The 11336-nt window shown below is 40.7% G+C and overlaps 1 protein-coding gene across 1 annotated transcript; it reads left to right on the top strand.

Moving 5' to 3' along the window:
* Positions 1–1452: 1452 nt before the first annotated feature.
* Positions 1453–11062, top strand: LOC126827404 (D-2-hydroxyglutarate dehydrogenase, mitochondrial). The gene is made up of 6 exons (XM_050556708.2): positions 1453–1850; positions 3063–3260; positions 4071–4264; positions 7369–7537; positions 8837–9123; positions 10813–11062. The coding sequence occupies exons 1-6, from the start codon at positions 1565–1567 to the stop codon at positions 10987–10989; spliced, it is 1311 nt and encodes a 436-aa protein (XP_050412665.2). The 5' UTR covers positions 1453–1564; the 3' UTR covers positions 10990–11062.
* The last annotated feature ends 274 nt before the right edge of the window (positions 11063–11336 follow it).

Genomic DNA, 11336 nt, shown 5'->3' on the forward strand with positions numbered 1-11336 from the left:
TATGTATAGTTAATAATTTAGATGACATTTCAGCCCTAAAGAAAGACCTGCGGTAGGCAGATTTAGCTCTTGCATAATGTATGTTTGAAGTAAAATAATCGTCGAGCAAATTTATGGTAATTTCCAGAGGAGTGTTAATTAAACACTATCATTTACAGCGGATGGGTTCCAGATTTGTGAACAGGAAAAAAAACCTTTGATATTGAGAACAAAGTTAGACGAGAAACGTCAGAATAATTTTTGTTTCGAGGTACCGAATCCACTATTTGTGTGGGTCTGTTTTTCTTTTTTGGGGTAGGATTTAACTTTTTCTAATACTGAGATCTGTTTCACAAAATTTTAGTAATTTGATTGGATAATATTAGATTCATTTTAGTGATTAGCCAATCAAAATTGAAGTATATACTAAAATTTGGATTTTATCTTTAGTTAAGATTTCGAGAAACAGGGCCCTGGTTTTTAAAAAATTCCGTATGGAATTTATTGATGAAACGTCTGCTTAGCGGAGCAAATACCGTTTGCCACTAGTTACCCGGCCAATATTCTATTGACATCTTTGCCCCCGACACCACCCTCCTCTACTTTACCTGTCTATGGCACCACAGTTTATTTATAATAAAATAAAATCTTATCGGTCAATACAGTCTGGAGTTTTAATTGAGTTGTTGTATTGTGACAACTCAATAACCCAATCTTCAATATACAATAAAAAAGGGGGTAAATCGAACCCTTGAGCCAGTAAGTTGGGGTGGGAGGTGCTCGTTGGCGTTTGACGGGTGGGATTCGCTGAAAATTAGGCCAATACGCCAGGGCCTAAAATAAGGTTAAATTCTCGTAGCACGGATCCTGTGTCAGACCGCCTGCGAGCGCCGGCGGTTCTGCCCCGCAAAAGATAGTTTTGAAAATTCAGAGCTGAAAACGCCATTTGTGGACTATTCTGGTGCAGTTTAGGCCTACAGCTTTTTTTCGCATGACAACTCAGCACTAGGAAAATAACACACCCCTTTTGTTACAATACTATTTGGATTGTAATTCAAATTCTTTCATTACATCAACATCAAAACTCAAACAAGGGTACAAAATAAAATAAAAAATCTGATTATTATCTTTTAAAGTCTCTTTAGCGAGTGAATCCAATAGGCGTCAGTAAGAGTCATCGCTACCTTACAATTTTTCAGAGCACTACACCATTTTTTGCAGAGCACGGTTTTCTTATTTTTGAAGCACGGATTTTTCATTTCGAAGCACGTTCTAAGGCACGTTATTTTAGGACATGGAATACGCCTTTGTCGTAGCACGGGGCATTGAAATTGTATGAACGGCATGTCAGTACTGTAGGGTAATAAGGTTCTGAAAGTCACGATTTACAATCAAGGGGAGAGTACTCCAATTAAACCGCGTTAAAGAGAGTTGTCTCCCTTACACTGCTAAACCTTGAAAACTAATGCAACTTGTCCGATATGAGGGATCTATGTCAACATGCTCTCGTGTTACCCTTCGATATAATGTAGGACAAATGTACCGGTTATGTTCAATATTTTTGCATTAATTGACTGTATCAAAGATGTTTACAACACAACTGTGTCGGCATTTGGAACGGTGGAGCGTTGGAAGTGCCACTCGATTTATCAACCATAACAGAAGCGTCTGCACGTCGGTGTCGGTTTTTGCTAATAAAACCAAACAAATAGAATTGACAAGGAACAGATACCCTGGTTTGAAGAAGGGTCCCTATTCTGACCTGACCGGACAAGATGTGGACTACTTCAGTAAACTTCTACAAGGACGAGTAATAACAGATGCCAGTGATTTAGAGGGTTCAAATACAGACTGGCTGGGAACTTGTAGAGGTTAATAGCTTCAGCTTGATTTTTATAAATAAAAAATTGATAAAAATAATTGAAGATCAATTTCATTGAAATTGATCAAAATAAGTGGATCGCTGGGTCAACATACTGAGGTTGTTTAGGGCTGGAAATTTTGAAAAATCACCATAGACAGTGGTGCGGAGAGTAGGAGGGCCTGGCAAGGGACAACAGTCGATCGGATGGTATGAAAAACTGAAGTCCCGTGTACACATTGGTGTGCATGTAAAAGAATCCTTGAAAGTTGGAATTCAAAATAAGAGTATGCTGCTGCCTGGGCAAAAATTTTCTTCATTAGTCAAATTGGAGCAGAACAGTAGGGCGTTAAACCCCATTTCATTTTATTATTTTTAACAAGAAGACAAAGACAAGCAAAGAGCCAGTGCCTCTTCAGAGTCTAAATCTACAGAAACCATAGGCTCAGTGAGTAAGGTTTAGGTTCACCAAGTGACTAAGATGCTGGCTTGCTAACCTGTAGGTTCCATGTTCGATCCCTCCGTTGGCCAAGACAATTCATCAGGGTTTTCTGGTGTGGTTCCCCTTGACAGTGATGCAGAGCAAAGGGCCTGGCAAGGGACAACGTATAGTTGCGTGCACATAAAAGAAAACTTGACAGTTTGAATTCGATATAAGAGTAAGCCATAGCACCGCTGTCCGAGCAAAATTTCCAGCATAGCACACTGTATGGTGTATGCCCATCTTCATTAGCCCAGTCGGCAGTTGGACCTTAGCCCAGTTGGAGCAGAACAGTTGGACGTTAAACCCGGGTCCATTAAATTTGGGTTTGAGATCGTGCTTTAGATAGTTCAGGAGAGACAACCTGGCTAGGAACAAGAGAGAGTGAGAGAGATGGGTTATAATGTCCACTCGACACAAACTAGGTTATTTTGGGACTAACACATGGTTCAATTTTATTTCAGTATTTCGCTTACGTGTAGGGGTCTTTAGGAGTGAGAGGAAATCGGAGGACCTGGAGACAACCCACGAGTTTGGACAGGCAACTTTACTCCTTGTCATGTACAATCGGGGAATCAAAACCATGTCAGTTGACTCAATGACAGACCTTATGATACAGCGCGCACATGCCAACCATTCGGTCATTCAACCCCCAGCGAGGAACAATGTCTAGTTATTGTTCTATTGAGTTTACATATAATGTTGTTTTTATTCTATTTGATTTTGTTTTATTTTTATCAGGTAGTAGTCAACTATTGCTACGTCCGAAGACAACAGATGAAGTAAGTAAAATATTAGAATATTGTAATGGACGAAAACTTGCAGTGGTGCCACAAGGTGGAAATACGGGACTGGTCGGAGGAAGTGTACCAGTATTTGATGAGATCATTATATCTACACAGTTAATGAACCAAATAATCAGCTTAGATGATATTTCAGGTGTGTACACTTTAGGTCATAAAGGACTGTCATTGAGTTAAAGGCAGTGGACACACTAGCTGAACGATTCGGCGAATCGTTCGATCGAATCAATCAGCGTCGAAATTTGCCTAGTGTGTCCACTGTGATTCAGCTGAATGATTCGCCCGAATCAAACATGCTCGATATTTTTGGTCGAATTTGAATCAAGCAAAGGATTCGCCTAGTGTGTGCACCCATTCAACCGAATATACTTTGGCACCAGTTGATTCGTCGAATGATTCGGATAATATGTCCACCGCTTTTGTGACATGTTTCCAATTCCCAGCTTGTAGGTTCGCTTGTCCAATATCACAGGTTTTCTCCCACTGCTAAGAACCCTACACACACGCAGAACATAAAAATAAAATAGAATTTTATGTTAGTCCCTAGGTGTAATCAAGAGGTTTCGGACAAGAGGAGTCCTTCTTCAGTAACTTATATTGGTTACAGGGATTGTGTCTCATCTGACATTGTCTTCTATATGAACCCCCGTCATGTATCGCTGAGATCCCAGTACAGATGTCTTACGATCATTAGTCTCCAGCTTTCTCAGACCATACTTTAAACTAGGCACATCATTATTCTCCGATACTGATAAAAGATTGAAGCATCTTGTTATGATCGATCAACATAGATCAATGAAATTTCAAATCCACTTGTCTTTGTAAACGAAATTGAATCATTTTTGGATTGATATTCCCATTAGAGATTTAACTTTTATAATATTGTAGTTTACAAGGGATTTCTATAATTTAAAATTCACATTATGAAATTTATGAATTTTATCAGGAACACTGGAATGTCAAGCAGGCTGTGTTTTAGCAGCATTAGACTCGTATGTGAGTGATTCTAACCTGACGATGCCGTTAGATCTTGGAGCTAAAGGTAGTTGTCATATTGGTGGTAATCTATCAACCAATGCCGGAGGTGTACGTTTATTAAGATATGGTTCACTACATGGGTCGGTTCTAGGTTTAGAAGCAGTAAGTACTTCAGTTATACTCTGTTCATGTTTTTGCCTGTCCAACCTTGTGGGTTTTCTCTGGGTCCTACGATTTCCTCCCACTGCTAAAGACCCCTACGCGCAAGTGAATTATTGAAATAAAATTGTACTGTATGTTAATCCCCCCAAAATCTCTCTCTACTTCTCTCTCTCATAAATCCCATTTCACTCTCTCTTTTTGATTTTAAAGAAAAAAAAAAATGACTTTTTATACGTCCACATTCATAATGTGAACGTATTATGCCGTCGCCCCTGTCTGTGTGTGTGTGTGTGTGTATGTATGTATGTGTGTGTGTGTGTGTGTGTGTGTGTGTGTGTCTGTGGTTCGCCTACAGGGCGCAATTCTTCATGGATTTTCTTCAAACTTGGTATACTTATTCCTTATACCCCAAGGAAGATCCCTATTGTTTTTGGTGCATGCCCGACCCCCCGGGGCAGAGCCACGCCCATTTCTAGTATTTGTTTGTTTGTCGTCTACAGGCCACATTTCTTAACTAATAATCTTGAAACTTTGCATACACATTCTTTGTACCCTAAGGAACATCCCTATCGTTTGGGGTGCATGCCCAACCCCCAGGGGCAGAGCCACGCCCATTTTCTTTTCGTGTGTCTTTGTGTCGCCTACAGGGCGCAATTCTTACTGGATTTTCTTCAAACTTGGTATACTTATTCCTTATACCCCAAGGAAGATCCCTATTGTTTTTGGTGCATGCCCGACCCCCAGGGGCAGAGCCACGCCCATTTCTAGTATTTGTTTGTTTGTCGTCTACAGGCCACATTTCTTAACTTATAATCTTGCATACACATTCTTTGTACCCTAAGGAACATCCCTATCGTTTGGGGTACATGCCCAACCCCCAGGGGCAGAGCCACGCCCATTTCCCATTTTCTTTTCGTGTGTCTTTGTGTCGCCTACAGGGCGCAATTCTTACTGGATTTTCTTCAAACTTGGTATACTTATTCCTTATACCCCAAGGAAGATCCCTATTGTTTTTGGTGCATGCCCGACCCCCAGGGGCAGAGCCACGCCCATTTCTAGTATTTGTTTGTTTGTCGTCTACAGGCCCCATTTCTTAACGTATCATATTGAAACTTTGCATACTTATTCTTTGTACCCTAAGGAACATCCCTATCGTTTGGGGTGCATGCCCAACCCCCAGGGACAGAGCCACGCCCGTTTTCTTTTTGTGTGGCTGTGTGTCGCCTACAGGCCACAATTCTTAAGTCATCACCTTGAATCTTTACATACTTGTTCCTTATACCCTAAGGATGATCCCTATTGTTTTTTGTGCATTCCCGATCCCCAGGGGCAGAGCCACGCCCATTTCTTGTATTTGTTTGTTTGTCGTCTACAGGCCGCATTTCTTAACGCATCATATTGAAACTTTGCATACTTTTTCTTTATACCCTAAGGAACACCCCTATCGTTTGGGGCGCATGCCGAACCCCCAGGGCCAGAGCCACGCCCATTTTCTCTCTGTGTGTCTGTGTGTCGCCTACAGGCCACAATTCTTAATCGATCGTCTTGAAAAAATTTCATATGAATTCCTTATACCCTAAGGATGATCCCTATTGTTCTTGGTGCATGCCCGACCCCCAGTGGCAGAGCCACGCCCATTTCTTGTATTCATTGTTTGTTATCTACAGACCGCATTTCGTAACGTATCACCTTGAAACTTTGCATGCTTACTCCTTCTATCCTAAGGAACATCCCTATTGTTTGTGGTGAATGCCCAGCCCCCAGGGACAGAGCCACACCCATTTTCTTTTTGTGTGTCTGTATGTCACTTACAGCCTGCAATGCTTAATCGATCATCTTGAAAACTTTTTTATACTTATACGTTATACCCCAAGGCTGACCTCTATTTTTTTGGTGATTGCCCAACCCCCAGGGGCAGAGCCACACCCATTTTTTTCTTTGTGTCTCTGTGAGTTGCATACAGGCCACGATTCCTAATGGATTGTCTTTGAACTTGGGATATGTTTTCCTTATAGCCTAAGGACGACAACTGCATGTCACACCCCCAGGGGCAGAGTCACGCCCAATTTTTATGTTTATCGTTTACAGGCCCGAATTCTGGATGGATCAACTTGGTATTTGGCATATGTATTCCTTATAGCCTAAGGGCATCAACTATTGATTTTGGTGAATGCCCCAACGCCCAGGGGCAGAGCAACGTCCAGGGGCAGAGCAACGCCCAATTTTTGCCTTTAACGCCCAAAGGCCACAATTCTGAAAGGATTATTTTGGAACTTGGTGTACTTATTCCTTATACCCTAAGGACGGCAACTATTGATGTTGCCATTTCAATAACAGAATGGTACCTGTTTATATTGTTTCCATATCCAACCCCCATGGGCAGAGCCACGCCCAGTTTTTGTATTTATCGTCTACAGACTGCAATTCTGAATGGATCATCTTGGAACTTTGCATATTTATTCCTTATACCATAAAGACAGCAACAATTTATTTTGATACTTGCCCCGACCTCTTGGGGCAGTGTCACACCCACTTTATTGTTAGTATTTTGTCTGTAAATTTGGCAAAACAAACCCGACGCCTAGCCTTCTTTGCCTCTGATCATATTACAGCCATTTCATTTTCATTCTCTTCATTTTAAAAAGTACCATATCAATCAAAGCTGGAATGTGGACGTATATTGCAGCGTTAGCAATGCTCTTGTTGATTTAGTTACTATCCTTTATTTACACTATATATGCTAGTCAATAAAAAAAGTCTGAAAGGTTTAATGAAGGCAGTAGATCTTATTGCCTGTTATCTGTGCATGTCATGGGTTCGGTCCAAAGCTTGAATGCTACAAATACAGAAAATACTGTTAAATGGCAGTAAAACACCATCTCTCCCAGTGCGATAGACTCCTACACGCAAAGCAAGATATTGAAATAAAATTGGACCGTGAGTTGGTCCCGAAATTACCTATATATATTAAAATACGATTGTACCATATGTTAGTCCCAAAATGATCTGGTTTATGTTGAGTGGATGTTAAATATTGTATTGTAGGTTTTATTCAATGATGAGATTATAGATGTAGATATTGTATTGTAGATATTGTATTGTAGGTTTTAGCCAGTGGGGAGATAGTAGATTGTAAATCAACGTTACGGAAGGATAATACAGGTTACGACCTTAAACAACTATTTATAGGTTCCGAGGGAACTCTGGGTATAATAACTGCCGTCTCTATTCTGTGTCCACAGAAACCCAAATCTGTTAGTGTGGCTTTTTTAGGTAAGTTTTATCAATCTGGTTAAAACATAGATCCCATTTTGTTTCGTTTTTTATGGTTTAAAATTTCTATTACTTGTCTTTACTACACTAGGATCTGGAAGAGTTCTTATCATTGACGTGTTCTGAATGGTGTGAGGTATTAACCAATGAAATGGTCTGTTACGACGAGCTTTTTCACTAATAACATCAATGCTGATTGGTTAATCAAATGTCTGACGTTATAGGGTCAAAGCCACTTGTATGACCTCTGACGTGACCTATCTCTACAACCGATCAGATCATGTAGTGTAGGCCATCGAAAGTATAAAAAAACGAAACGAAATATAGTTTGTATTTGAATCAGATTGTAAGTTTTATGGGATTCTGGTCAAAACTCTGATCCCATTTTGTTTAGAAAGTGGAAATTGCCTGCAGGGGAGTGACATATGGACAGTTTTGTCAAATCGTTCGTATTGGACAAAACCCCCAAGTAGACACTGTTAATAAAACCCTTAATTGGTAGTTGAAATTTGGTGAAAATTTGGCAGAAATGCTGCTGTCCAGTCAAAATCCACTCGCTAACATTGCATACATGACCACAAACACAAAACATATGTGTTAGTCTCAAAATGATCGCGACAGTTCTATTGTGTTACTCAATATTCTCTCAGACGGAGAGAGCGAGAAATGGGGTTTAACGTCCACTCGACGCAAACTAGGTCATTTCGGGACTAACATATGGTTTAATTTTATTTCAATAATTCACTTGCGCACAATGGTCTTCAGTAGTGGGAGGAAACCGGAGGACCTGGAGAAAACCAACGAGGTTGGACAGGTGACCCTACTCCTTGTCACGTACAAGCGGTGAATCGAAACCACGCCAGTTGACTCAATGACAGACTTTATGATACAGCGCGCACACGCTAACCATTCAGCCATCCACCCCCCACCCCCCTTTCTCTCAGACGGGGTTGGTTGGCCGAATGGGTTCATGCACGCACGTTATAATATAAGGTCTGTAGATGAGTCAAATGGTGTGGTTTCAATTCCCCCGCTTGTATGTGACAAGGAGTAGGGTCACCTGTCCACCCTCGTGGGTTTTCTCCGGGTCCTCCAGTTTCCTCCCACTGCTAAAGTCCCTTACGCGTAAGCGAGTTATTGAAATAAGAATTGAACCTTATGTTAGTCCTGAAATCACCTAGACATTGTCGAATGGAGTTAAGTGCTCTCTCTCTCTCTCTCTCAAAATGATGGTGATATTGCTATATGTTGGTCAAAAATATTCACTTGGTAAATTACAGATTTTGGGGGTTTTTTCAGGGTGTGAAACATTTGAAATTGTTTTGTCGCTTTTTAAAGAAGCCAAACATAGTCTTGGTGAAATTCTGCTAGCGTTTGAGTTTATGGATTCGGCGTCAATGGATACAGTGAGAGACAATTTAAATTTAACTAGTCCTGTTAGTGAGTTCCCCTTTTACGTGTTGATTGAAACTGGAGGGTCGGACGGCAAACATGATGAAGAAAAATTAACAGCATTTCTAGAAAATCAAATGTCATCTGGTCTGATAGCAGATGGAACCGTGGCAACAGAATCAACTAAAATAGCAGTAAGTATATAAGATATGGGTGAATGTTGTAACGAGACAAGACGCTAAAATTAAAGTCAGATACAAGTCTATAATTGGGAGTAAATGAAATGAAATGGGGTTTAACGTCCTACTGTTTTGCTCCAAACTGGGCTAATGAAGACGGGCATACGCCATACAGTGTGCTATGATGGAAATTTTGCCCGGACAGCGGCACTACGGCCTACTCTTATATTGAATTCCAACTGTCAAGGGATCTTTTACGTGCACGCCAATGTGTACACGGGACCTCGCTTTTTCGTCTCATCCGAATGACTAGACAGCTGTCCTTATCAGGCCCTCCGTCCTGCATCACTGACAAGGGGGAAACACGCCGGAAAATCTGGATGAACTTTCTCGGCCAATGCAAGGATCGAACACCCGACGGCTCAGTGAGTAAGGCGCTGGCTCGCTAGTCTGGAGGTCTCTGGTTCACTCCCGGTTTTGGCTGGGAAAGTTCCTCAGGTGGTTTAACCTTGGTGCAGGACGGAAGGCCTGACATTGACATTTTCCTAGTATTTCAGATGGAACGAAAAACCAAGTACCGTGCACATAAAAGAACTCTTGACAGTTGGAATGCGATATAAGAGTACCCCATAGCACCACTGTCTGGGCAAAATTTCTCTCTCCCTCATAGCACACTGTATGGCGTACGCCCGTCTTCATTTTCCCAGTCGGTGCAGAAAAATAAGATGTTAGACCCTCATTTCATTTCATTTCATTTTGTTTAGAAACAAAAAGAAGCCAGCAAGACAAGCTGTATCATACGGCCTGTCATTGAGTCAACTGGCGTGGTTTCGAATCCCTGGTTGTACGTGACAAGGAGTAGGGTCGCCTGTCCAACCTCGTGGGTTTTCTCCGGGTCCTCCCCGGGTCCTCCGGTTTCCTCCCACTGCTAAAGACCCCTACACGCAAGCAAATTATTGAAATAAAATTAAACCATGTGTTAGTCCCGAAATGACCTAGTTTGTGTCGAGTGGAGTTAAACCCCATTTCTCTCTCTCCAACAAGACAACCTGCAGACAAGACAAACAAAACAAGGACATTCCATGCAATAAACAACAAAAGTATATATCTAATCAAATAAATAGAATCAGGGGACTAGATGTAAGCGTCCACTTTACTCTTCAGTCCCGGCCTGTAGGGATATGGACTTCACTCATTTGCTTGATAAAGAAAAGATTATCCTCGTCGAAACATTGTGCAGTAATAATAAATTCAGCCTTGTGTTAGGCTGAAATGATATTTTGTTGATTGTTAAATATACAAGATTAGATACAGAGCTGGCAGTTCTCACTATAATAGTTAAAAACAAGATAATGTTAAGGGACTTTGCTGAAATGTTCAGTCAAATTGATCCACTCTGAACCGAGATATTAGCTTTTGAATTTTAGGCCTAGCCTCGATCATCATTACTAAAGTCAATAGGATAAAAAAACATAGTCTTGATTATCCATTTTTGGATTTGATCATCAATGATCGTTAAGCAACCGATCGGATTCAAGTCAAGTAAATATCACAGGCTAGTGATGACGCCGAGAGTTGATTATGGTCTGGATAAGTGAATTAATGTCTAATTAATAATTTAGATAACATTTCAGGCCTAAAGAAAGACCTGCAATAGGCAGATTTAGCTCTTGTATAATGTATGTTTAATATATTTTATTTCAGAATATTTGGGGATTAAGAGAAAGAATGGCGGAAGGATTAATGGTGGATGGATATAATTACAAGTATGATGTATCATTACCTTTATCTAAGTTTTATCAACTTGTAGACGATATGAGAGTTCGTGTTGGTGATCTAGCAACTAGAGTCGTTGGTTACGGTCATGTAGGCGATGGTTAGTATAAAAGTTTTATCAACTTGTCGACGATATGAGAGTTCGTGTTGGTGATCTAGCAACTAGAGTCGTTGGTTACGGTCATGTAGGCGATGGTTAGTATAAAAGTTTTATCAACTTGTAGACGATATGAGAGTTCGTGTTGGTGATCTAGCAACTAGAGTCGTTGGTTACGGTCATGTAGGCGATGGTTAGTATAAAAGTTTTATCAACTTGTAGACGATATGACAGTTCGTGTTGGTGATCTAGCAATTAGAGTCGTTGGTTATGGTCATGTAGGCGATGGTTAGTATAAAAGTTTTGTAAACTTGTCAGCGATATGAGAGTTGGTAGTCTAGCAACTCGAGTCGTT

This window comes from Patella vulgata, chromosome 7, assembly GCF_932274485.2.
Source record: "Patella vulgata chromosome 7, xgPatVulg1.2, whole genome shotgun sequence".
In the NCBI taxonomy this organism is placed as follows: Eukaryota; Metazoa; Mollusca; class Gastropoda; family Patellidae; genus Patella; species Patella vulgata.